This window comes from Musa acuminata, chromosome BXJ1-5 (assembly GCF_036884655.1).
Source record: "Musa acuminata AAA Group cultivar baxijiao chromosome BXJ1-5, Cavendish_Baxijiao_AAA, whole genome shotgun sequence".
Taxonomy (NCBI): domain Eukaryota; kingdom Viridiplantae; phylum Streptophyta; class Magnoliopsida; order Zingiberales; family Musaceae; genus Musa; species Musa acuminata.
Genome location: NC_088331.1, coordinates 9,776,352 through 9,801,259, shown reverse-complemented (window position 1 = coordinate 9,801,259; position 24,908 = coordinate 9,776,352). Strand labels below are relative to the sequence as shown.

At 37.6% G+C, this 24,908-nt stretch overlaps 2 protein-coding genes across 6 annotated transcripts; one reads left to right on the top strand and one right to left on the bottom strand.

Moving 5' to 3' along the window:
• Nucleotides 1-3,438: 3,438 nt before the first annotated feature.
• Nucleotides 3,439-4,543, top strand: LOC135673704 (ethylene-responsive transcription factor ERF039-like). Its single transcript, XM_065182921.1, has one exon. The coding sequence runs from the start codon at nt 3,454-3,456 to the stop codon at nt 4,186-4,188; it is 735 nt and encodes a 244-aa protein (XP_065038993.1). The 5' UTR covers nt 3,439-3,453; the 3' UTR covers nt 4,189-4,543.
• A 5,592-nt stretch (nt 4,544-10,135) lies between these two features.
• On the bottom strand, nt 10,136-24,786 carry LOC135585973 (probable helicase CHR10). Of its 5 annotated transcripts, none has more exons than XM_065182920.1 (17): nt 24,552-24,786; nt 24,456-24,463; nt 23,353-23,431; nt 23,093-23,253; nt 22,826-22,951; nt 22,297-22,477; nt 20,541-20,676; nt 20,282-20,399; nt 19,675-19,764; nt 19,389-19,496; nt 19,090-19,293; nt 15,843-15,968; nt 15,096-15,757; nt 14,276-14,421; nt 12,163-12,327; nt 10,467-10,581; nt 10,136-10,327 (listed from the first exon to the last, which is right to left on the bottom strand). In XM_065182920.1, exons 1-17 carry the CDS (start codon nt 24,733-24,735, stop codon nt 10,294-10,296), a joined length of 2,643 nt encoding a protein of 880 aa, XP_065038992.1. In that variant the 5' UTR covers nt 24,736-24,786; the 3' UTR covers nt 10,136-10,293. The 5 variants fall into 5 exon arrangements, with proteins under 5 accessions (XP_065038992.1, XP_065038989.1, XP_065038990.1 ...); XM_065182917.1 differs by having other exon boundaries at nt 10,136-10,338; nt 24,307-24,463; nt 24,552-24,688; XM_065182918.1 differs by having other exon boundaries at nt 24,307-24,463; nt 24,552-24,688.
• Nucleotides 24,787-24,908: the final 122 nt, after the last annotated feature.

Sequence of the window (24,908 nt, the reverse complement as noted above, 5' to 3'; positions counted from 1 at the left end):
ATTTCATGATAACATATGCCATGTAAATTGCTTGTAAGACTCTGCTCTCTCAGCTTCTTGAAACAAAAGAGATCCATGATTTTCCTGATCCAAATCTCAGCATCTAAGGTTCTGAAATCGATACAACAACAATCACCTGCAAATGTCTTCCTGAAACATGTCATTGTCATTTCCCATTGCTTATCATAGCATTCAAGCACCTCAAACAATGCAGCCAAGTCAGTATGTCCTCTCTTTTTCTTCTACAGAAATGGTTACATCCTAGCATATCATTGTCCCTCACTACATTTGTCCAAATCTAACTTGCAATAGCAGAGTTATACTGGTCTTAATTGCTACTGCCATGTGGTTAATATGAAAGACTGGAAATGAGAAGGGCTATTGTGCACACTCTTAGTCATAATGGGATATATATATATATATATATATATATATATATATATATCATAATATCAGGGATCAGCACCAACTGAAACCAGAGGTGATAATATTTGCTGCATTTGAAGAAATAGCATGATGCAAAAGGATACAGAGTACTTTGTATATTAGCTGAAACCAAGAACATGAACAAGTTCCACAAAGAGGAAAAGCCCACAGCAACTTATACATGATGAAAGTACTTAATGCATTGCTGTTACCCACTCCTTAAAGCATCTAATATGCATAACAAAAGACATCCATAACAATTGATGAAAGTAATCTATGAATTTTGCTTGGATGAACTCCCTCAGTGCCTAAATTGATACACCCAAACAAGAACAAGAACAACTATATACATACATCAGAAGCAAATGAAGAATTAGTTGATTTGTTATTGCTGAATTTATTTCATGGAATAAACTTCAGAGTTAGTGCCTCAGCGATAGATAGTTTTGCATATTCTTACAGTTCAATATAATTGGTTGCTTGCATCTTTCTGCTGGAATTTTTTTGTTGGACATGTATGGTTAATCATTAATAATTATTTCTGTGTTCCTTATGAGCATGTTGCATCTGCACGTTCTCTAAGTAACTTCCACAAACAAAGCTTTCATGATTATTTCTTCAATGTCTTTCTTTTATATCTCCTCACACTCACAATATTAATTGATTATTTTTATGTCATTAGCATATCTGTTGGTCACGCAAATTTACTTGCAAGGGGATGATGAGTATACTATAATTAGTATATGTTTAAGCATTGTATGTCATATAGTTGTGGATAAATGGTATTAGTGCTGAGGTAATATTGATTACGGTGAGCGATTAGAATAAGAAAAAGTTACTTATATATGGGGTTTGAGGTACATTACTTGAAAGTCACTTCTAGACAGGATCTCATGTGTATCGTCCTAAAGTTTGATTATGGAATATGTTGATCTTTGATTAGGCTCTTAAGTGAAAGAGATTCTATTATCTCCAAATTTTGTCTCTCATTGAAAATGAATAGAGATTTGACTGACTTGTAAAATATTGATGAATATACTATCACTAATTTGGGCTAAGTCATTTTGAATGAGTGATTTAGGATCAATAAAGTAACTTTTATTTAGATTAAGTCGTTTTCTCTAGTAATACCTTCTAGTGATTTCATCAAAGGCTTAAAACAAACACTTGTTTCTATGCTATGATCTTTTTACACAGTTTGCGCACACTTGTTTAGAAGTATGATAGAAGCTATATGCAAAAAAAGAAAAAAACTCTGTTGAAATTATTAAGCTTGAACTAATTGCTTTTTTTTATTCTTTTTTTCTTTTGGTGTGAGGAATGGAAGTTGACTTCTGTTATTGTACAAGATTGATAAATGCTGATTGACTTGTATTAAGTAATTATATATGTATGTATGTATGTATGTATTTGTTCATCACAGTGTATGTTGGACTAATCTCATCTTTTTTGCCTTATGTTCTCTAAAACTGCTAATAAAACACAATCTTGCATCACAGAGACGAGATTCTGAGGAGCATCAAAGATTCAAGAGAGCATGATGACCTCTGTTTGGAGCATAAACTTGATCTGACAGAGGCACTTTGAGGTCTCCAGTTTGCTCTGAAAGCAGTACTTAAATCATGTCATATACTCAAAGAACACAAAGATATATTAGGAGATAAAAGGTATTGGAATAAGAAACTTCCACTACCATAAAATATTGTGCTTCATCACATGATGCAACTATTTAATCCTCTTCCTTGGTAAAGAAGCCCAAAATTTTCTCATTGATGGTAGGGAGAGGAGAGAAGTCATTCTCTAACATAAATTCACCAACTCCTCACACTAGCTTTAGACTAATAAATCTCATTGTCAATCTTAACAAGTCATTCATTAAATAAGTAAACATGTGGGCTCTTTTTAATGTTGGAAGAGTAGTTAGTAGGAAGAGTATTTGATACAAGTCAAACATATGGTGATGCCAGCAAAAGAATACATGTTTATATGCATCACTTGTCCTCTATTGCTATTGTTGGATTATCATATGACATATATAATTGCGTGTTGGGACATCACCATCAGATCTTAGACTGATTGGTCAGTGCATATTTCCATTGCTTAAAATGAAATATGTGCTAGAAAGATGAGAAGATCACTGTGGCACGATGATGAAGGATCCTGGACAATAGTACTCTGTAGAGCCCAAATGACAATAACTGCTTGCTCACCTTCCCTTGTTGTTTAGCTTCTTACTGTAATGTGATTGAGTTATTTATGGTCCTAAATTGATGTGGAATCTTCAATGTGGTCTCACATTGTCTCTTCTCTCCTGCTCATTGCTGTGTTCAGGACAATTAATGGTTCATCAGATGAGACAACTTCATAATTCAATAATTCCCTCATTTAATGTTTTTTGATGTAGAGAGGTTTCTCGTGTGGCTTCTTCCCATAATTCATGTGCCAATTTGACATGTTTATATATGTTTATGTCAATGGGTGTCTCTCCATGTGCCAGTATCACATACAGTCAACAAGTAATGATGCTATGGAAGCTAGAGAGATTAGGGTTTGAGAGACAGCCTCATGGCCACTTGAAGTGTTGGTTCACTAGAAATTAGAGGATAATTGTTCCCAATCATGCAAGTTGGTGCTGCTAAACCTCAATTGGTGGAAATTAGAGTTGATGATGTTGAGCTTACTAGTTATTGGCATCCATGTCTCACTACTGAAGGATGATAGATTGGAAACATGCATCATTAGATGATATATGTTTCTGTATTGATCTTACATGGAAATCCAAAGAGGGTCAAAATGGCACATGGAACACATCAAGTTCACATGAACTCCTCCTTTGGTTTTTCTTGGCCTCTCTAATGGAACAAAGCAGAGAGTAAATGTGGAGTCAATGGTAGTAGGTCACTCATCCACCTCTCTCTCTCTCTCTCTCTCTCTAGTATTGTGGGGTTTTTGGCTCATCACATCACTATTTATGCGACCACTTTGCATTGCCCCTCGCCTCCACAAGGACCTTTGGAGTCTCCATCCATGAAAGAGCTACTCAGGCAAGAATGTGAAGCTATCACCTTCTCTTCCTCTTTCTCCACCATTACCTCCTGCTCCTCCTCTTCCTCCTTGTCCTCCATGGCCTCGTCCTGTTGTCCCAGTGCCTCACCAGAATTACTCGGCCACAGTTCAAGGAACATGAAGAAGAACAAGAAGACGGCCTCTAAGGGTGGATCCAAGAGACAGGCTGAGGCTGCTCCTTGTGGTGTTGGTGGTGGAGGAGGAGGAGGTAAGAAGCGAAGCAAGGATGGGAAGCATCCCGTCTACCGCGGCGTCCGGATGCGGAATTGGGGCAAGTGGGTGTCGGAGATCCGAGAGCCCAGGAAGAAGTCGAGGATATGGCTAGGGACGTTCCCCACCGCCGAGATGGCGGCACGAGCCCACGACGTGGCGGCGCTGACCATCAAGGGCCAGTCTGCCCACCTCAACTTCCCGGAGCTGGCAGCCGTGCTACCGCGGCCGGCCACGGCGGCCCCCAAGGACATCCAGGCTGCGGCGGCGCTGGCCGCCGCATGCCCGGGCCAGGCCGAGCAGCCGGTCTCCCACTCCCTCACGACGCCGTCGAGCGACGGCGAAGACGTGCTCTTTGACCTGCCGGATCTCTTCCTCGACCTCAGAGACGCATTCTGCCACTCTTCTCCTCCTTCCTCATGGCTGCCTTCTACCGAGGAAGACGGCGTCGTGTTCCGGGTGGAGGAGCCATTCCTGTGGGAGTAGTATAATTAGAACCCATGGTCTGCAACAGCCATGCATGCACGCACGTATCCGTTCTTCTACATCTAATCGCGGGAGCGACGGATCATCATCAGCTCCCTCCTCAACTGGAACCGGAAATGGAGGTCAAATCTTTTGCCTCTAATGGCGTGGTTACTCATGCTCGAACCAACAACAACAACAGCAGCTCCACTTCTCCCATACTCGATAACGAGGCTAAAAGAAGCTTGTTCAGTACACATGTAACTACTGTAGCTGACAAGTGTGTTTGTGATAGCATGTCTGAGGTATGTGTGTGTGTATTGTGACTCGCCACAGACTGACTCCCTTTTGCTGAATTGGAGACCCATTTACCTTCGATCATGTGCTTACTCCGAGTTAACAAAGTGACAAAAGCAAAGCAGGGCACTAATTCTCCTCATTCAAGGAAAACTCTTATCAGGAGAATCCAGGTTTATATCTTAATAAAAGTCCTCCAAATGGAGAAGGATGATGATGAAGGATTCCTCAAACCTAAAGTTAAAAGGCCAAGGGAGGAGAAGGTGGTAGAACTTGAAATGGTCTCAAGAAATCAGTGATGCTGACATCAAAATCACCTCGACAACTCTCTCTCTCTCTCTCTTTCTCTCTCTCAATCATTTTGGCTTTAGTTCAATCATTCTTTCAGCAGCAAGGTGAAAACCTCCAATGAGGCAGTAACTGCTCTTCATCCCCAAAGGGCACTTGCAGTACACCTGGAGTACCACAACAACAGCCTACCATTTGGACTGCTGCCACAAATAGAGAGGAGTTCCTGCCTCATCCTTCCTTCCTCTATCTAACCCCACAACCACCGTATGGAGGTCACGAGACAGAAAGCAACAGCGATGGAGCAATCCGCTGCCACTGACATCGCAACTCCTCGTTTGCAACCTTGCAAACGTGATCCAGATGACAAGATGGATCAAATGGTGCGAGAAGGCTCTGCAGCGACTTCTCGTGTGTTGTAAATGAGTTCAACTCCCATGCGTGACAAATATCACAGGAATGGCGTGCAAGAAAGGAGAGGAAGAGATATATGAGAGAGCTGCACCTGTTTTCCGAACGAACCATGATGAGTGATGCATAGCGACAGATGATGACAAAAGCTGGAGACGCATTATTGTGATGGAACGCTGAAAGGGGAACTGCACCAGAAGTCTACCTACATGGCCGCAACATTACGCAGTTCAGTAGCCTATTGCTAACAGAAGCAATTAAGGGCCGAAACACGGAGTTCATGGAGGAGCATAGCGTCTCAGATACCTTTGGAACAATGAGGCGGCCTCTGCAGTGGCATTGCAACAGTGAATTCCTATTGGCACAGGAAGGAACCATAAAAATTATTCACACACTTTATAATTTATTGTGAAAAACAAATATCTGAATAGACAAAGTATCGGACATATTATGTGTGTCGTACTAGAGTTTTGACCTCAAGTAATAAAGATTACAATACTCCATTGCACATCATGGGAAAAGAATTGATTTGACAGACTAGATAGAACCTTCTGCTATTGAATTAGACATATATTTTTAATTATTAATCTAGGCTGCACATATTAATGAGTCATTTATTCTATTAGGTCGGATGCACCTAACATGAGCTTGTAGCCTACAAATGCTATTATGCAAAATAATTATATTGGATCATCGTCCTTGAGGTTAGACTATGTACATTGATCATCCACGCCGGGAGATTTTAATCCAAACAAATTTTTTTCATAGGACAATGATGAAGACAAGATTCAATCCCAAGATCTTAAGCTAGTAGATATTTTCTAAATTTATAATCTATTGTCCATTCTGAATTATTTTATGTTCTATTCTGCCTTATGGATCTCACAAAGGGCTCCTTAGTCACTGCCAACAGTAGTACTGTGTACAATGTTTGTACTGTTTGATATAACAGTTTGTATGGTAAAAGGCAAGTTTTTGTTCCCAAAATTGTTGTAGTACTGCAATGTTTGTGGCAATGAGCAGACAATGAGACAAAAGACGAAAACTTTTTTGATTGACTTAGACCTAACAATTGTCCCTAAGAAAGCTGGACAAGTCGAGCACAAGCAAGCCACAAAGTCACACATTGAACGTTTTGATTCTTTTATTGTGCAGGAAGGAATGGAAGAACAGTTTACAGTCAGAAACAGTTGCTAATATTTATTTCTAGCTTCTTAAAGATCATTAAATTTCATATTTATATGCATCACTTCTACATTGCTAGATAAGAAATAAGAGTAATTTTGGTAAGGATTTCAATTAGGTCAATAGAAATCTCGAAAACTTAAGTTGTCACAAAAATGACCTAATACATATCAAATGCAAACATATTAATTAACATTAGACGAAATAACAAACAAAATAGAAAAAATACATATATATGATTTTAACTCAATCTACTCCAAATACCATGATAAAAGTTTTATTTAGATTACTAAAAATCTAAAAGCTTAAATCGTTAAGAAAAAACTTTACACAATGTATAAACTCTTAAGAAAGTCTTTTGCTTAGATTTTGATTTCATGAGATTGTCAACAAGCTAAAGAATGGTACTACGCATGAGCGATATATATTGATCCTACAATGGATTGATACAGATAGTATATCTCTATCATGATGATATATTCGGTATAACCCAATAAATATTATATCGATAACTAATCAATATATCGATATAGATCGGTAAAATGAATCATTGTAACCAGTGGATTATTTTTATGTTTTTATTTATGATGAAGGTGTTGAATTGTCCTACTAAATTACAAGGGAAAAGGTGATGGAACACTCACAGAGTGGGGGCGCCTCGCCATTCAAAGGACGGCAGAGGACCGGTGAAGGATGATTTGTCCACCAACGCATAGACGAGACTGCAAGAATAAAGCTAATGTTGAGAAGAAAAGAAAGACCAGTGAGTAAAAGCTAATCACGGAAATGCCGGTGACTTCTCAGGAAAAACCATTAGAGTGTTCCTGTCAAAGTACATACTGAAAAGACAGAAAAAGTCCTACATAAAGTGAACCAGTAGATGTAAATTGACATAATGAATCAGTATCAAGCAACATAAAAGACTGCATTCCTCGAATCAATCAAGCAACAAAGATAATAAAAAAAGAATTAACAGATACAAGTCAACAGATTTCCATGAACAAATTTTCTTTTCCACTTATCAAAATAGATCAAATGGTAAATATTATCAAGAACAATTCTTCCCAAACTACAACTTTCTTGTTTATTATTTATTTAATATCCTAACGATCTCATCACTTGTCATGTGGGTAGGAACGACGCTACACTGTGCTGCTAGACTAACCATGTCAAGGTAAACGAGAACAGGGCAGCACTTTAACTAAACTGGCGTATCGAAAACAACAAAAGGTGCTGTAAGAGAGAAGTGGAAGAATCCGACCAAACAGTGAGGAAAAAAAGGGAAATGCAAACAGGGCGAGATTCCGCGGAGGGTGTAAGAACACCCACAAGCGCAAGCTCTGCAAGCAGCAGTCATCATTGTCGTCATTCACGATTTATGATTCGACATGCTGCAGTCGAGCTTCACATGTTCATTCCTTTGCACGGTGCACAAAGTTTATTGGAAGGTCAATATGTGTGATCGTGTTCTTACCAGCAACCATCTTCTTTCTTTTTCTCTGTCATATCTTCTTTGAGAGATAAGAAGGATCAACTTACTTCAACCATACCTGACAAGCCGCTAAACAGTACATGCTGCCGGATGCATGAACAGTCCGTAGGCCGACGGGATCTGATCATGCGATGTTGCTTGTTTGTTCTCCAAGTCATGTGTGTCAACAGTAGTAAGCATAGACTGTCACCATACGCAAGAGAGCGGTTGTTGGTGGTCCTTTGTTTGGAGGAGGACAGTGCAGCTTCAATGGTCCAACCCGGGGGACAAAAATGAGGCCTTTGGTGTGACCACGTTATTGTCTTGTTCCTATGGATTCCAATCGCTTTTACTGACATCAAAGGGGAGGTAGAATGTGAGCTTTGTCTCGTGGTTAGAACCAGGACGACGGCCATTAATCTGGCCCCAAAAAAGATGATGGCTTTTGTGTCACAGCTTCGTCCCAAAAGATCCCTCCTGATGACAAACATCGAGCCCATCATGTTAAAGCACAATGATCGAATCTTAAGACCTTAACCTTATTATCAATGATCAAGATCCTTACCAACTAAATTATATGATATAAAAAGTTTCGGGATCTCAATCTTTGATAAATAGATGTGATCAAACTGATATTTTAGATGTACAAAAATTAATTTATTAGATGATCGTGGATTCTTTTCGGAATGCTCCAAGAAAAGAATGGAGACAGGTATGGAACATCTCTACCTGTTGTGATGGCCACAGCTGCACTCATCTTTTATTCTCCAAGCATGAAGACATGCATGCTGGTGTTCCTTCATATTTTTTTCGTCGGGACGACGTTATCAGCACCCACCTGACTGCTGCCATATTGCTGACTGTGATAAGGCAATCATCATTACTAGTACTCTAAAAAATTGTCTTGCGACATCACCCTACAAGACCATACAAACAATGCGCCAAAAAAGTAGTGTTAGGTGACATCTTAATTCCAGCATATTAACCATGAACAGCTATATATATAGCACAAAAGAATTATTCTGTTTCACATAAATTCTAAACAATTCACATGCAGAACATGCTACCAAAGAATGCATCATTTTCCAATGCTGTGCTTTTACTTATCTTATTCAAGATCACTTGAACCACCATAGCGGTGTAACCAGAAAGGATCATCATCCTATCAGCTGAAAGAGATAATCCATGAGTACACAAGAAATGCTAATGTATTGATGCAACAGTAAAAAAGCATGTAAAATAATTGAACCTGTGCCATAATTTCAGTCATGAAACAAATGCAATGCTGCAGACCAGAAGAATCCACAGTGAGCAACCTGAAAATATCTTTCAAGTTACTACAAATTGGCTTCAGATTTATTTAGCACAACCTAGTGCAAGGCAAATACTGGCCCTCGTGCAGATTTCTCCACACCCCAGAATAGAACAAGCAGAATTCAATACCTTGCTGTGGAGTGGCACAACCTCTGCCCATGAAATCCCAAGATATGCTACCAAAACTAAGCTTCAAGGCACCGGCATGGTTTTGCAGCAACATAACCTACCTGCATCTGTCACATTGGACTTGGTTTCCATTTGCAACACAAACAACAAAAACCAGGATCATGTGTAGAGATTGGTTCCACATCATTAGGCCCAAACTGGCACCACAAGTTGGGCAGTTAAGCTGATGGCTTTCAGGTGGTCCTCCAAATAGACTGATGACAGAACAAATGGTTTTTCCATTCATGCTACATCCACAAAGAGAAACTACATTTAAACAATGTGTTAGTCCCATTAATGTTGTTGCTGTTGCAAACATGTTATGAAATTACGAGCACTAAAACACAACTGTAAATGATCAGTTGAGCTTTACCTGTTGCAGTTCCAAAATAGAGAGTATGTGTTTTTCCAACTTTGTTTGTAGAGTTCAACTTCATCTGTTGGTTCCAAAATTTACCAAGGCATGGTAAAACTGTAAGTTCTCTCACAATATAAGAACTACAATGAACACAATCAGACACATGAATAGCCTAAGTATGACATTTGCAACCTTACATCACATAGGAATTGACAGCACCGGCAGAACCATAGCTAATACATAATAGTAGCAAAACAAACACCTTGATGCCTCATTTTCGAGTCAGCCAAAATTGTATCGTATGAGTTGAAACATGAATCATCAAGTACCAATATTACAGACACCTTCAAGAATATGTTGTCAAGGAGTTGCTAACATTAATGCTGATCCACCAAGGTAATGCACACATACCAAGAAACAATACAGTTGCCAACAGCTCTGCAAATGTGAAAGTTGCAAGTACTAAACAGAACAAATTCTAACACCTCACAAAGAGAGTTTCAGCATCTATTTTTATCAGTTCCATGTCCATCAACATAAATCTTAATATAGGTAGTTGTTCATGGCGCAAAGCTTCTTCTATATAAAACACATCATAAATAATTTACATAGCAGAACTTGAAAATATCAGCTCTTATTGCTCTCTGGATGGATGCCGATAATAGTACCTGCATATGAACTTATCAGGATGATGGAAAAGAAGCAAAGGGTAAGTTCATGGAATCAATAAGCAGATATCAGATGAAAGTGGAAGAAATGCATAATATCAATTAGCAAATGGCATTAATTGAAGTTATAGTGCCTTACACATATATAGTGATGCCATGGATTGATGCATATTTCCATAGGAGGCGTTCCACTGTGTACCACTCTGAGCGTTGTGATCCATCTTGGTAGCCAATCCGTGGCATATGAATGGAAGCTTAAAGATTAATAAAACAGCACAAAACAGTTTAATCATTATCTGGTGCAAACCCATAATTTTACATCATCAAGAAGAAATCATGAAAATGTGAATCTAGAATTTCAATGCTGAGAAGCTTCTCAAACAAGATAGGGATGTGAACTCTTAATCAAAGTGGATAACAAAAGCAAAATAATCACAAATTGTTCTGGTTATTATCCCTCAAGTTCACAGTGGAAAATATATCACAGATTTATTAGTGAACTATGAAATACAAACAAAAAGAATGGATTCCATTAATTCACGTATATGGAGAATTGGAGAATCTGGCTCCCACGAATTCACCAATATGAAAGATGTATTTTTGTTTACATTCAACAGATTCCAAGGCCTAGAAAAATAACAAATGTTCATAAAGGAACAATGTTAGAACTTAGGTGCCAGAAAACTTGAGAAAAAGAGAGAGAGAGAGAGAGTTGTGTTATTCTTAGCATGGTTCGTTTTATCGATCCGTATAGGTGTACCAACCAACCATTGATATGATATGTATCGATATACTGACACATGGTATGGTGGAGTGTACCGATAGATTGGTATGTACCACCCATACTGATGAAACTCATCTAGGTGTCTTTCCTCACCTATCTCCCTTCCTGGTTCTATGTTTGAGGATCCATTATTATTGACTCACCACAGTGATCTACGTCAACATTTGCTACTCCTTAACCCGCAAAGGTTATGTAAAGGGTTGCTCGCTCATCCACCCCCTGGGTCCTTTTCTCCCTCATCCACCTCCAAGGTGCTTATTAAAAACACATTTTATAATAGCAGAGCTGGCACTTGAGTCCTCCATCACTTGTGTCTAACCACAAAACATTTGTAGTATCAGCTTTTTAGGATCTCATTTGTAGCAACCAATCCCAGTTCATTTATGTACTATCAAGAATATGGATATCTGCAATAAGCTCAAAGTAACTAAATCACTAGCTAGTTCCTCCATTCAATAGTATTCCAATTCGGAGAACACCATAAACCAGAATGAAAGAGGCAGTTTAACATTATAAAGCATTTGCTATATGCACCATTTCGAATAACCCACTGAACTTTTATATAATTCCAGCCTAATTCTGCAACCAACTACCCGAAGAAGATTAATTTTGATGATTTAGGATATTTCTGTGAAGAAACATACTGCTATTGAATAGAAAATTGATTAACTGCATTGGAGACTGAAAAGAAATGGTGATTGGGAGTTAAATTATATAGAATAATTTGCATAATTTGGAAACTACAAGAAAAATTTTGAGTTGGTCACAAACTTCAATTTGTAGCAATTAATAGCTCAATTTTTAGAAAAGGTTAAATTAGTTGTAGTGTTATTTTCTTGATGAAAAAGGCAGGAAAGCTGATTTATAAAAACCAAATTTATAAAGAACATGATGAGAGAAAAATGGAGGAAGAGGATGCATCAATCCTTTTCTCTTAGTTTCTTAGTTTCTCAGCCTTTTTAGTGATGCCACTGTTGGTGAGTGTATAATTATATTACTGACAAATGAAGAATATGACCAAGACTTGAAATGTTAAATTTCAAAAAATTACCAGAATTTTGAGCAGCTGCGAAGGATGCCTTCGACAAACATCGTTCCAGATCAACCATAGAGATATTACTTCTTGGAATTTTACGTCGAGGATTATATGATTGCACAACAGCAAGTGCAACCCATAGAGGAGAATTTTGTACAATGCTTTCATCACCACAGGAAACTGAAGTATGTCATATATTGGCATTATTTATGTAGATATAGACATGTATATAAAGAATGAATAATCATAGTTACACAACAGTGTTGCTGCAAGGAAAGATTTCATTTGAGCATTTATTTCAAGATAAAGAAAAGTAAACATGAAATACAAAATGTACTATCAATTATATTATACAATCCTCATGCTAAATGTTGTTTTGCTATGTACAAAGCATCTTCTTCTATTTTCTTGGTGCAGATCATGATTTGAAACCTTATAAGAACTTGATAATCACTTGTCCGGTAATAACTTTCTCACTCAGTAATCCTTTTACACAAAACTTAGTAGTAGTTGTTAAGCTAAATCTTTGGTGACCCCAAAGAGTAACATGCTTTTTAACTAATTCACAATCCTGTCAACAACTTATTAATTTAGTAGGACAGCAACCCAGATGGTATGAGACCTCAAAATTATGCAGTTGGGGTTCAAAGTTTAATTCCTGCTAGTGGCATTCTCATACTATGGTATCAGCTTAAGATAGCATATAACAGAGCAGGATGCACGCTGGTGCAGGTCAGATATGTTTCTAGTACAGAGGTCACTGCCAATGCGCAATACAGTGTACATGACCCTATCTCCTAATTACATGGATCATGAGACCACAGTGAAGATAAGTCAGCTTCCCTAGACGATCTAACAAATCACACACGCACACACACACACACACACACACATGTGTGTGTGTGTGTGTATGTGTGTATCAACAGGTAAATCTATCAGGAAAAACTATATTATAACACGATAAGTAACCATAACTTGAATTATCAGTTCCTAATCATTCGGGGTAAAATTTGATTATCATACCTTAACAAACTTCTAAAAGTAGAGGACAACCATAAACTGATAAAACTATTTTTTTACTTATTTAGATCCAAGTCAGCTTACAACTTCAAATATCATAAGAATGCAGTTAAGACCTTTTTTTCACAAAAAAACAACAGATCTCACTCATGATATGAACAGTACAAATGATAAGAAATCCATGGTCCAAAATAACTCAACTTGGCTCAGTGATCCTCCATAATTTACCAAGGCCAAATATTTATATCTTTGAGATTGAAATATTCCTTAAAGCCCACTAATGATTCATTGAAGTCAAGATGGACATGCAAGGTTCAATTACTTCAGAAGAGGTAAAAATGTCATCTTCAATGGATCAGACATCTAAAATTGATGGGTTTCCCAACTTCTTCACGCAGACACAAGAAAGAAGAGTAAATAAATATTGGATAGCAGGAGAAGAGGGCTGCATTAGGCAAAAGCAAAGACAAATACATATCTGATGACAGGAGAGGAGGGTTGACTTAGGTAGCTAACACCTAGAATAAGAAATTTGATATATCTAATATAAGCATGGCTCTCGACCAATAACAGTCACACACCTTCAGGCCAACATGCACTTAATATTGGGAAACAAAAAGTACTGAAAAACATAAACCGATTGAAGGATTAACATCAATTCAAAAATCTCTAAGCTCGTCATAGGATTTTCATAAGCAAAGCCCCATGATACATTCATAATAGTAGGATAATATGTGACCCATTAGAAGTCGTGACTCTGCCTTCTTTTTCAGAATAAACCAAACTAGTCATATTTGATATTTCTTTGGTAGCACTACTGAATAAACCAAACCTAGACAATTATACTTAACAAAAAAATCTAAGAAATTAACTGGAGCATATTCAGAATTCATCAAGGTAAAGATCACATTAACACAGACACCATGTTTGTCTATGCAGCACAAGCAGAATATAGACAGCAGTAGCACACAAATCCTTAACATACTATATTCAATTTAAATTAATTTTTAGCTTCATAAATTGATTTGTTGCTTTTGTACAATCTAAAACAAAGAATAAAAATATGATGATGATGTTGATGATAAGATGGTTAGATGTAAGAAACAACCATTTAACTTCACTAAGTGCAAATCCCCCATATGAAGATCATCACATTCAAAAGCATGGTGGTAGGCATCTGGGACACATGTTGAAAGACTAGCTAGAGCATCAAACATTCCGCCATGTCCCCATCTTCCAGAGTTATCAATGCAACTGCAAACAAATTTCTAAATCAAGTAAAGGAAAACAAATATTAAAGAGTACCACATAAAGGGAGAAGTCATTATATATTTAAAAACTTCTTCAATTCTTAAGGAATATCTCTCAATACAATAACTAATGGGCAATAACCTAATTATTTGATGCTGTTTAGGATGCATGAATTTGTGGATGCAACCATATTATGTAATGCATGCAGTGGCAGATTGCATTTCTATAAATGCAGCATTTACTACTAAGGTGGCTTGTTGGATCTCTACATATGAAAATGCTGCATTTTTATAAATTCTTTGTTTGGATCCCTGCATTTAGAGATTGCATTTGCAAATCAGCAAGTTATGGCAACAAATCACTAGGATATATGGAGGAGAGATACCAAGTATGTAAGAGGACAGCCATGATAACTTTCTATGCACAAAATAAGGAAAACGAAGTTAATGTGGAAACACAGAGCCAAAAAGTTATTGCAGATGAAATCAATTTAATGATCAGGGATCCAAATGTCATGTTGATGAACTTTCAATAGCAAAGGAAATAAGCAAGAAATAAACCAAAGGTTGGCACTGTTTTGAAACAAAATAAGTGATGATATGTGATAGCACCTAGAGCAAAATTGCAGTTAAATTCATTTATAGTTTTCATTAGCATCTGTGAAAAATAAAAAGTACCTAAAAATTATAGCAGGCTCTGATGGGAAAACTTTTGATGGTTTAGTGCAATCTCCGTACACAAACTGGACAGAACCCAAATCAGACAGAACACTATTCTCCACTATGAGATCCGGCTCCTTAATAGCTAATGTCTGGTAACCAAGAGCTTCCCACTTTGCTAACTGTTTCTCCTCTGCCTTTTTCTTCTCAGCTTCACGTTTTCGTTGATATTCTTCTGACAGATGTCTTCTCTTTCCCTGCTCCAAATAGGAAGCCTCTCCAGACAATGAAGCCTCTTTAAACTTCTGCAGCCAGGACAAATATGAAGCCTCATCAACTCTAGGATCAAAAGTAGCAGATCCATAAGATTTTGCAAACATGTCACCGCTTTCCAACATATCTTTTTTATTAATTTTGAATCTTCGGACATCCTTATCTGATGTTTCATGATTACGGATTTCAACCACTTTATCAGTCATTTCATTGAGTTCCACCATATTATCCGCATCAATGGAGTCTTTGTTGACATCCATGGGATCAAATAATTGTAAGCCAATAATGAGTGACCGCATGTCACCAGTATCAGTTCCAACATCCTTTCCTGCTGCATATGTTTCTTCTTCTTGATGAACAACATTGTTGCTTAGCCAAAGTTTTTTCTCTGCTCTTCTCATGATTGCCTAGACATATACATCGGCTATGGTAAAACAATGTTACAAATTTCAGACCAAAAATATTCATTTCAAGAGAAAATAATTTCTTCACCTCTTCGATGGTGTGTTCTGTTACCAAATTTATGGATAACACATGGTTCATTTGGCCAATGCGGTGAGAACGCTGCAAGGCTTGCTTGTCTACTTGAGGATTCCAGTCTTGCTCGTAAAAGATTACCTAAAGTAATTTCATAAGTGACAATAGAACATACAGGACTGCACACAAAATGTTGTTTTACCAGAAAATTAGCTATACTGACATTTTAAATGAATTTAGGCCCAAAAAATTAAACTATTTGGTCATGAAAAATGTTAAAGTTCTAGAATTCCTGGAAAAAAAAGTCTTTCATCATCATCTACTATATTTATGATAGTTAAGTCTGACCAATAAAACTGGACTCAAAAGCTTATTAAGAAACCATTGTTTTCGTAGCCTGTGCATTTATGTGATGTTACCCATATTCCTAGTTGCAAATCATCTACCAAATCCATCATTTACTACTCAAGTGTTATAGTGTTATCACGATCCAGAAAAACCAAGGTTTTTAATTTTGTACCATACCGATGTACCGAGTCTTGCTCAGTATGGTACCGATGTACGGGGCGGTACGCCAAGATTCTAATGATAATGCTTTCAGCAGAACTGTCATACAAGTGGGAGGAATCAACAACAAAGAAGGTAGCTAACCTATTCTACATCTCATATTAGCATATTTTTCTTGGACATAATATGAACTCTTACAAAGGCACCCTGACAATTAATATTTGTATTACTATCATATTTACTTTACGTCTGCAAACATTGATAGCCGAGCGGCCTCGAGACGAACCCCATCCCTCCCCATCTCTCTCTCTCTCTCTCTCCTGCTCCTCTCATCACCTCCCATGTCGACGCTCGCCGCTTGGTCGCCCTCCTCCGCTATCATCGCGTCCCTGCCAACGAGCTTTGCTACCCTCCCATGCACCCATCCAGCCTCGAGACGCACAACCCCATCCCTCCCCCTCGCTTTCTCCTTTCTTCTCTTGCTCTCTCTCTCCTGCTCCTCCCATCACCATTCGTGTCGCCGCCCGCCGCTTGGTCACCCTCCTCCGCTGCCACCACGTTGCTCTCGGCGACCTTTGCCACCCTCGAGACGCACAACCCCATCTCTCTCTCTCTCTCTCTCTCTCTCTCTCTCTCTCTCTCTCTCTCTCCTGCTTCTCCCATCACCTTCTGTGTCGACGCTTGCCGCTTGGTCACCCTCCTCCGCTACCGTTGCTCGGTAGCAAGCGATCCGCTGGGTTGCCCTCCTCTACTAGGTGGTGCTTCTCCGCTTGGACACCCTCTTCCCCTGATACCGCCTGATAGTAGGCGGTCCGCGTGTCGGTCTACTGACGAACCGGTATATACCGCTCGTATCAAGTGGTACAATACGGTTTTAAAAACCTTGAGGAAAACATTGAGATTATGTTTAAAATGCCAAAAGGACTTTCATAGTTCCGCTAGTTGTTATGCTGTCATTAAATCATTTGCATATTTAGCATAAATATAGCATAATTCTGATTGATTTCAAAGTGAAGTGTTCTGGTTACATCAAACCAAATTGGCAATTATTGTCAACTCAATAACAAAGGGGCAATATTTGGTGCAGATTATTTCTGTTGCAATTCAAAAGGCAGCCTGCTGCATATATTAACGCTTCAATTCCCAACTCAAACATTACAAGTACCAACAAACTGATAACATTCAGTATGAGCCAAGAAAATGAGCTTTCAAGTTGAAGGATTGATGAATTTATAATATTGTATGATGTACTACTTACTCCTTTCTTCAGACATACTAAGAGAATAAGTTTTTCAAAATAGAGTATAACAGCATAGTCAAGACACAACGAAGATGCTCCTACAAGGAAATATTCATAATTTCATATATATGTAAACTTCTTTTTCAAATGTTTGTTTTGGATATTGAAATTTCCAATATCCTAGAACTAGAAGTATTACTTTATAGAAGGGTCATCTGGATTAGATGAGAGTCAATTTTAGAGAAAGAAGGAATGATTCTGAAATGACATGAAAAATGCAAAAGGATAACATGTGTGAAAGTGCTTTAGTCAAAAGCAACCGTACAGAAGAGAAAGACCTTGAATGTTTCTTCTCAGAATCCGAGGCGATGACCAGGAAAATGATGTGATGCTGCAGTGGGTTGCCAACCTATTCTCCTAGACTAGGTGATCACTATGATCAATCAGCGCTAATGTTATATCCAGCAGATGGCACTCATGCTTAAGTTAAGGAGGCCAAAAAGATAAGAGAACTAAATGATATCAAGGCCAATCTATAACTCGCTTTCCTTCAAAGGAGCTGTGGTCCAAGAAAATTTACTCAAAATAGCAAGAGAAGAGAAAATTCGACGAGTGGAAATAAATAACAAGCAGAAAGTCAGTTGGTATGGTCCATCGACAGCTACCTGACAGGTTAAGATTTTCTGACCCACTTCAGTTCTATAGGACAACAGGATTCATTTTGAAGGTTCAAAATGAGGTGACGAGCATGACATACTCAACTGGTATTTGTGTATGACCAAGACTCATTGGTAGCCGGTAAATTATCCAATGGGCTTCTAAAGATAACCAAGAAAATACTTCTTTGAATTGCTTCATACAGCCACAAGCAAAAAAATTCCCTAGCAATGATGCCAAAAGAAGTGATGTCTCCATGTTTTCTCCTCTCTCTTTCCATCTGACTCCGAGCTTAAGATATGGTGCAATGATGCTCATACCAAAAGAAAGCCACTGGCAAAACAACTTAGCTAATAAATACCCAATATCAGTTCAGATTCCAACCATGTCGTCACTTGAACTGCTAACCAACATGCAAAGAGAATGTATCTTAGAACTATACTGACTGTAGCCAAAGAATTCATAGTTTTCACAATCTCTTAAACGACCAAAGACTTGTATGAGAATCCAACCATGCCCTCACTTGAACTGCTAACCAACATGCAAAGAGAATGTATCTTAGAACTATACTGACTGTAGCCAGAGAATTCATAGTTTTCATAATCATCTAAACGACCAAAGACTTGTATGAATATAATATAACTGATATGTGTCCGTATTGTACTGGGACCATACCCTACAATCATGCAAGATACCTCTAAATGCTTAAAAAATTAACTGACGAGGATAAAATTTAAGTACAACAAAGTGTAATAAAGTTGTGCACAAGACACAGTAGCTAAATACTAAACTATCTCAAAATTTGACTTTCCAGGAAAAGTACCAGAAAGAAAAACAAAGTGTAGCTTTGAAACTCACGGTATCTGCAGCGATGAGATTGAGACCAACTCCTCCAGCTCTAGTTGAGATCATAAAAACGAAAGCAACATCTTGTTTATCTTGATGAATCACATCACCTTTGACTGGTTGTTTACTGAAGCTTCTTATTGCAGAAAATCTCTCCTCAGCACGTACAGATCCGTCAAGCCGTTCATAAGTGTATTCACGCAATTCCAGGAAGTCCTAGATTGTGTGTGTTGAAAAATATATAATACCAGAAACACAAGCACAACAAAATATGCAAATAACCAATTTAGTCTAGAACAAATAGGATTCACCTGTAGAATGTCGAGTGTACGAGTCATCTGAGCAAATAACAAAACTCGGTGTCCTGCTGCATAGAGTTTTTGGAGCAGCAGGTCCAGAATAATAAGCTTCCCGCTAGCCTGACCAAAAATTTTACAAAAGAAAGATAAAAAAAGCCTGCCATTCACAAAGGTGCACCAAAATCAGCAGTCATTTGCCTAGTAAACAGCTACTGAAGCCAGGTGCCTGAGATATATCTGTCAATCAAGACTGATAATCTCTGGAATGTGTTGACAATAGTTTCAAATTTTCAATTACCTGAACCAGATGCTCCCCTTCTTCATATGGCTCAGGTTCCATACCAGTAAAGAGATAAGGATGGCTACATGCTTTTCGAAGTTGTATTACCTGGTAAGGATTAGGGAAAACATTATCTGTACTTCTGTAGTACCTTGGAAACATCAGCAGGTGCATAACTTAGCTAGAGACTAGAGTAACTGTATAAACTATGATAAAAAAATACACAAATAGGAATCCTATGATTCTTATATTTTTGTAAGAAATGTCATCTAAATATGAATAACGATATACTAAAAAGGGCCATGCTTTATTACTCTAGGGAAAAAGAAAATGAATGTAAATTCCATAAGTTAAATGGCCAATCGACATGTTTAATCTTAAGCATAGCTTATGTGGCTCAAAATTCTAGGACTTAAAGAAGTTTTGCATTGTGTTATAATTAGCATTACGACCTCAAGTCATCAAATTATTTTGTATGAAAAGGTTCAGTAGAAAAACAAACTTACGATAACATTACAATGAACATATAACAGAAATTCAGATTGAAATGCTGTACGAGTCTACAACACAGTTGATAAAGTACACATTTTTACAGCATATTAAATTATGTGAAAATTTGGCATACAATATTCCGCAAGGACTGATTGCTAGTACTTCCCAACGAAATTGACAGTAGTGTTTGAAGCTCCTTTCTCAATATCGACATGTACACCTTCCTCTGCAAAGGCATCAAAGGTGCCATCCTATACACAACACCAGATATATTAGCACCCAAGGAACACTATCAAAACTTGCTAATTGATCCATGTGAAAAAAACTTCAAAGATGCAAGATAGACATCTGATGCTAATATTATAATTTAGTTTCACAACAAAGGATCTAACACTGTAATCTCAGTAAGAGGCGGCAGAGTCAAAGTTCCCCTCTCAATAAGCACTGCTTTTGTTCTCCGGAGCATAAACGCTCTCAATATATATCTGAGAATTCCAAATTGCCTCTTTACCCTATCTGATTCAGACCCTGCAGATAAACAATGGAACATAGGAAAAAGTTTATAATGTAATATTTCTCTCTAAAACGCACCAGTAAAATTCTGCATGATGGCTAAGATCAAAGAAAGAACAGAAGGTTCCTTCATGTCTTCTATCGCTAAGTATCCCTAAGAATCCTAAGCACCAGAATCCAAGACATCTAATCACAAGAAGACTGATTCTTTCGACGATCTATAGTCATTTTTTTAATTGCAAACCTATGTCTCCCACAATGCACATGATAGATACAAAAAAGTGGTTTATTCATTTTATTAAAGAATGGGTATCTGATGATTATTGAGAACAGGGAATGCTCAAAAAAGAAAAATGGAAGAGGAAGAGATAACTGCAGGCCCTGATGCATTTTAGATCATTGTAGTTTAGTGCATAAAATTAAAAAAAATGATAATCCTAAAATTCAATTTAAGAAGTAATACAAGTGTTAGGGAAAATTGATTTATCATTTATCCTAAATAAGCTTGCCGGGTTGTTAGCATAAAAGCTTGCATCCTTAATTGCCAGGTGATACAGCAATTCTTCGCCATCCCTCCAAACTAACCATCCAACTGATAGTGGTCAATCAACCAGAGAAGTTTCTAGATCAGTATCATTACACAACGTACTATCCTTTTCTTCCAACTTCTACTTATGAAACCAATAAAAGAACATACATGTACAAAATGAAGATCAAATAGTTAAGTCCATATCTACTACTTATATTATTATGTAAAGAGCAGAGCTATATCAAATAGGACTTCTAATTTAAAAGTTAAAATAAAAGGAGCTTGAGGATGTAATTAGAAACTGTAATGGACCTGAATGTGTGAACCATAATTCATTGATATAATTTGTTACGCATACATAGAACACCAGACATGTTGCATTTCTACATTCTCTTTAATTCTATGCCTTGATTGACAATTACATATTTCAAGTTTCATATATACCATCTTTTAATATCTTCAGCAAGAGCACATGAACAACAATTAACCAAAATGAAAGAAACAAGAAATAAATTAATAGGATAAAATATCATAATGTACAAGTAAAATATTTAATTACTATAGTCTTGTCTTTTTATAGCAAAAAAGATGGAACCAAGTGATAGACCCATTGACCCAACTGTGAAATTGCCATACAATCTTCATTTCACCAAGTTAATATCAACTGTGAGATCATAAGCTTGGAGACATGAAACTAGAGAACCATTACAGAAACACAAATAATATGTAAAGTCAGGAATATGTTAACAAGTCAACAACAACTCATGTGACTACAAGTTGAAAAAATGGCTTGTTCTTCTTTTAACGCAAAGATGGACAAAGCATAATCTTTTTTAGGTAAGAATACAAAAGGCAGAGTACGAAAAAATGAAGTGAAGAGGAAAACAAGAAGAAATAAGGGATTCAATAAAAGAATAATAAAGCTACATCTCTCACAATAGGGTCACTATCAATGGAAAAAGACTCAAAGCAGGCAAGTTTTTCAACAGAACATTGATTTTCTATTTCATAAATCTCTCAATGGAGCTCTTAAGAATCATATATGTATTTGTTACCATCCTTAGGTTTTCTTTTTTAAACTGAAGTTATCAACATCAAATGATTACCTTTAGATGAAATTCCAGCCTCCTTAAATGTGGAAATAAATTGTTCCAATGTCCCGAAAACAGAAGGCATACAAAAGTGCATCAAGGCCCATAGCTCTGTAAGGTTGTTTTGAATAGGTGTGCCCGTTAACAACAAACGTCTAGGCATGATAAATTTTTGCTCAAGCACATTATATAAAACCTGCAAAATGTCCAAACGTTACAAAAAGCATGCCAAAAAAAATAACAAAATGGAGAGCTTTCGAAATTGAAAACCAAGCCATGTTGGAAACAGTATGTTTCAGTTTACAGAAAGAAGTTGCCATCGAACTTGAGAATATATCATTAATAAACAGCAAGCAATGGAGAATATTGCTGATAGATCACTTACAAAATATTCTAATGTCACGAAACAGAATGTCAATACAATCCAGTCATCACAGAAAGATCAGCAAACAATAACATTAGGAAGAACATTTCTGTAGTATCAGAGTTATGCGCATAGTTAACCCATTAATCCATAAATTAATGCTTAAAACCTTGAACATACACTGTAAGGATTTTTCAGCCGTTGTGCTTCATCAATCACAACATGATGCCAAGGAATTTGAGAAAGAAAATTCTGATCCAACAAAGCTATATCATACGTTGTCAACAACACATCAAAAGGTAAATCCTGCAGTTTTAACAAAAAAAATATATGAAAGGATTAAAGTGGAAATTGAAGCCACCAAATCATCAAAGAGCTGCTACAAATTACACAAAAGAAGAGTGTTATAATTCACTGAAAGAATCAAATAGGAAAGTGTTGAGCTACATCAAGGAACGAAGACTTCCTTTGCAGATTCTCATACATCATCCTTCGAAGTCCGAGACGATACTTTTTCTCACCAACATAAAGGAGAACCCTTAAAGTAGGACAAAATTTGGTAAACTCTGATATCCAACCATCTGTGACGCTTAACGGACACAATACCACTGCAAGGGTGGAATGAAAAGAGGGTAATTATCAAGCTGAGTATCGTCTTCAAATCTTAGCATAAGAACATAACACATCTTTTTGGGGAACACACGCACAGAAGGGTCCACATGATAGTGACTGAATCTTCAGATAGCTCAAGAAAGAAATAGCTTGCAGAGTCTTTCCCAGGCCCATCTATCCAACATCCATGCAGCTTTAACAAGTCAGACAACAATTTGAAAGAATACGTGCGATTTGAATTGATATTTAATGCATATACCACATGACCATCTGTTCTGGCTACTGGACCAGAAACAATGAACCCATTTTCTTTATACAAGTAAAATCACAACAACCTGATGCTACCTAAATTGCCCACATATTCCATGTATCACTAAAAAGGCAGATGGAGAAGAATTAAAGCTCAAAATAATAAAACAAGAATAAAATAATTGAAGATAGAACATGAGTCAAAATATACTTAACAAAACGACATTCTTTCTTTGTAGTCATTTTCTATAAGATTTTACAAATATTCTTTAGCAAAATCCACAACTCGCTGTTGCTTCTAGATCAAAGCTAAGAAATACCAGCCTAACATCTTTTTTCCCTCAAACAAAAGCAATATGCATATCTTATTTGCTGCTTGTATTTTTTATTCTTTCAATAATGAAGATTGTTATCTGACATTCTTTCATGGGTTTGTTAATTAGATGGAAGATTTTAGAACCATTAGAAATTTAAAAGTGTACCGATAAATTCACAAGTAGTTTCCAGTACTTAAGAATGGAAAAGTGGTGTCTAATTTTTTTTCATTAAAACAAAGATAGATTAGCATCAAACCGACAAGTTACTATTGGTGGTCATCTTAGTCATTGAAAGATGATCATTCGCCAAATCAGGTATGCTACTACAAGCAAAAGTACAGTGTGATAGGGTAGCCTCTCACATAAACATGGTTAAACACGATCTTGCGTCATACAGCATGATATATATCGAACATCATAAACCATTATTGCACTATGAGGTTAGAAGCGGCTAAATGAACATAGCGTTGAATATCTACTCACACACAAGGGGCACATTAATTCCGCAAACATGCCCTAAGCTCCACTAATTCGCTTTCTCAAGACAATAAAGTTCCCAACGATCAAAATATACCGACACATGAGCAACTATAAGGATTTCAATTGCTTCTTGTTAGTTCAAAGAACCTGACCTCGTCGCCTGCAAATGAACCAACAAACATATCATCAACAGGGAAGGAGAGTAAGGAATGACGGCAAAGTAGACGATGGATCCAAGGGACTTCCACCTAGGATGACGTTGACGCCGAGATGGTAGCGGCGGATGAGCCAAGAAACTCCTTCGATCTGGTGAGGTTTGACGGTTGCCGTGATCCTGATATCGGCGGGATCGGGAGGGCGGCCACCCTCGTCGGAAAGGTCGCTCGACAGGACGAGCTTCGCCGCCAGAAGGAGGCGCCGCTCGTACTCCATCGCCTCAGGCACGGGGAGCGGCAACAGGGTCAGGGGAAGCTCACTCGTCGAAGACACGTGATATCTGCCGCTCGCTCGTGACTTATATCGAACGTGCTCTGCGCGTGTATTGATGTTTGATGGATAGGATTGCATCAAGAAACGTCAGCTTATACGAACCGTCACGTGTCGGG

Bases quoted from the DNA above. Each gene is read 5' to 3' on its own strand.
- LOC135585973 (XM_065182920.1), bottom strand. From the start codon at position 24,735: ATGGAGTACGAGCGGCGCCTCCTTCTGGCGGCGAAGCTCGTCCTGTCG. The intron at 19,765-20,281 runs GTATGCCAAATT...AATCCTTACCAG, and splicing joins ATCAGTCCTTGCGGAATATT to GTAATACAACTTCGAAAAGC. The intron at 15,758-15,842 runs GTGAAGAAATTA...GTATATGTCTAG, and splicing joins CAGAACACACCATCGAAGAG to GCAATCATGAGAAGAGCAGA.
- LOC135673704 (XM_065182921.1), top strand. From the start codon at position 3,454: ATGAAAGAGCTACTCAGGCAAGAATGTGAAGCTATCACCTTCTCTTCC.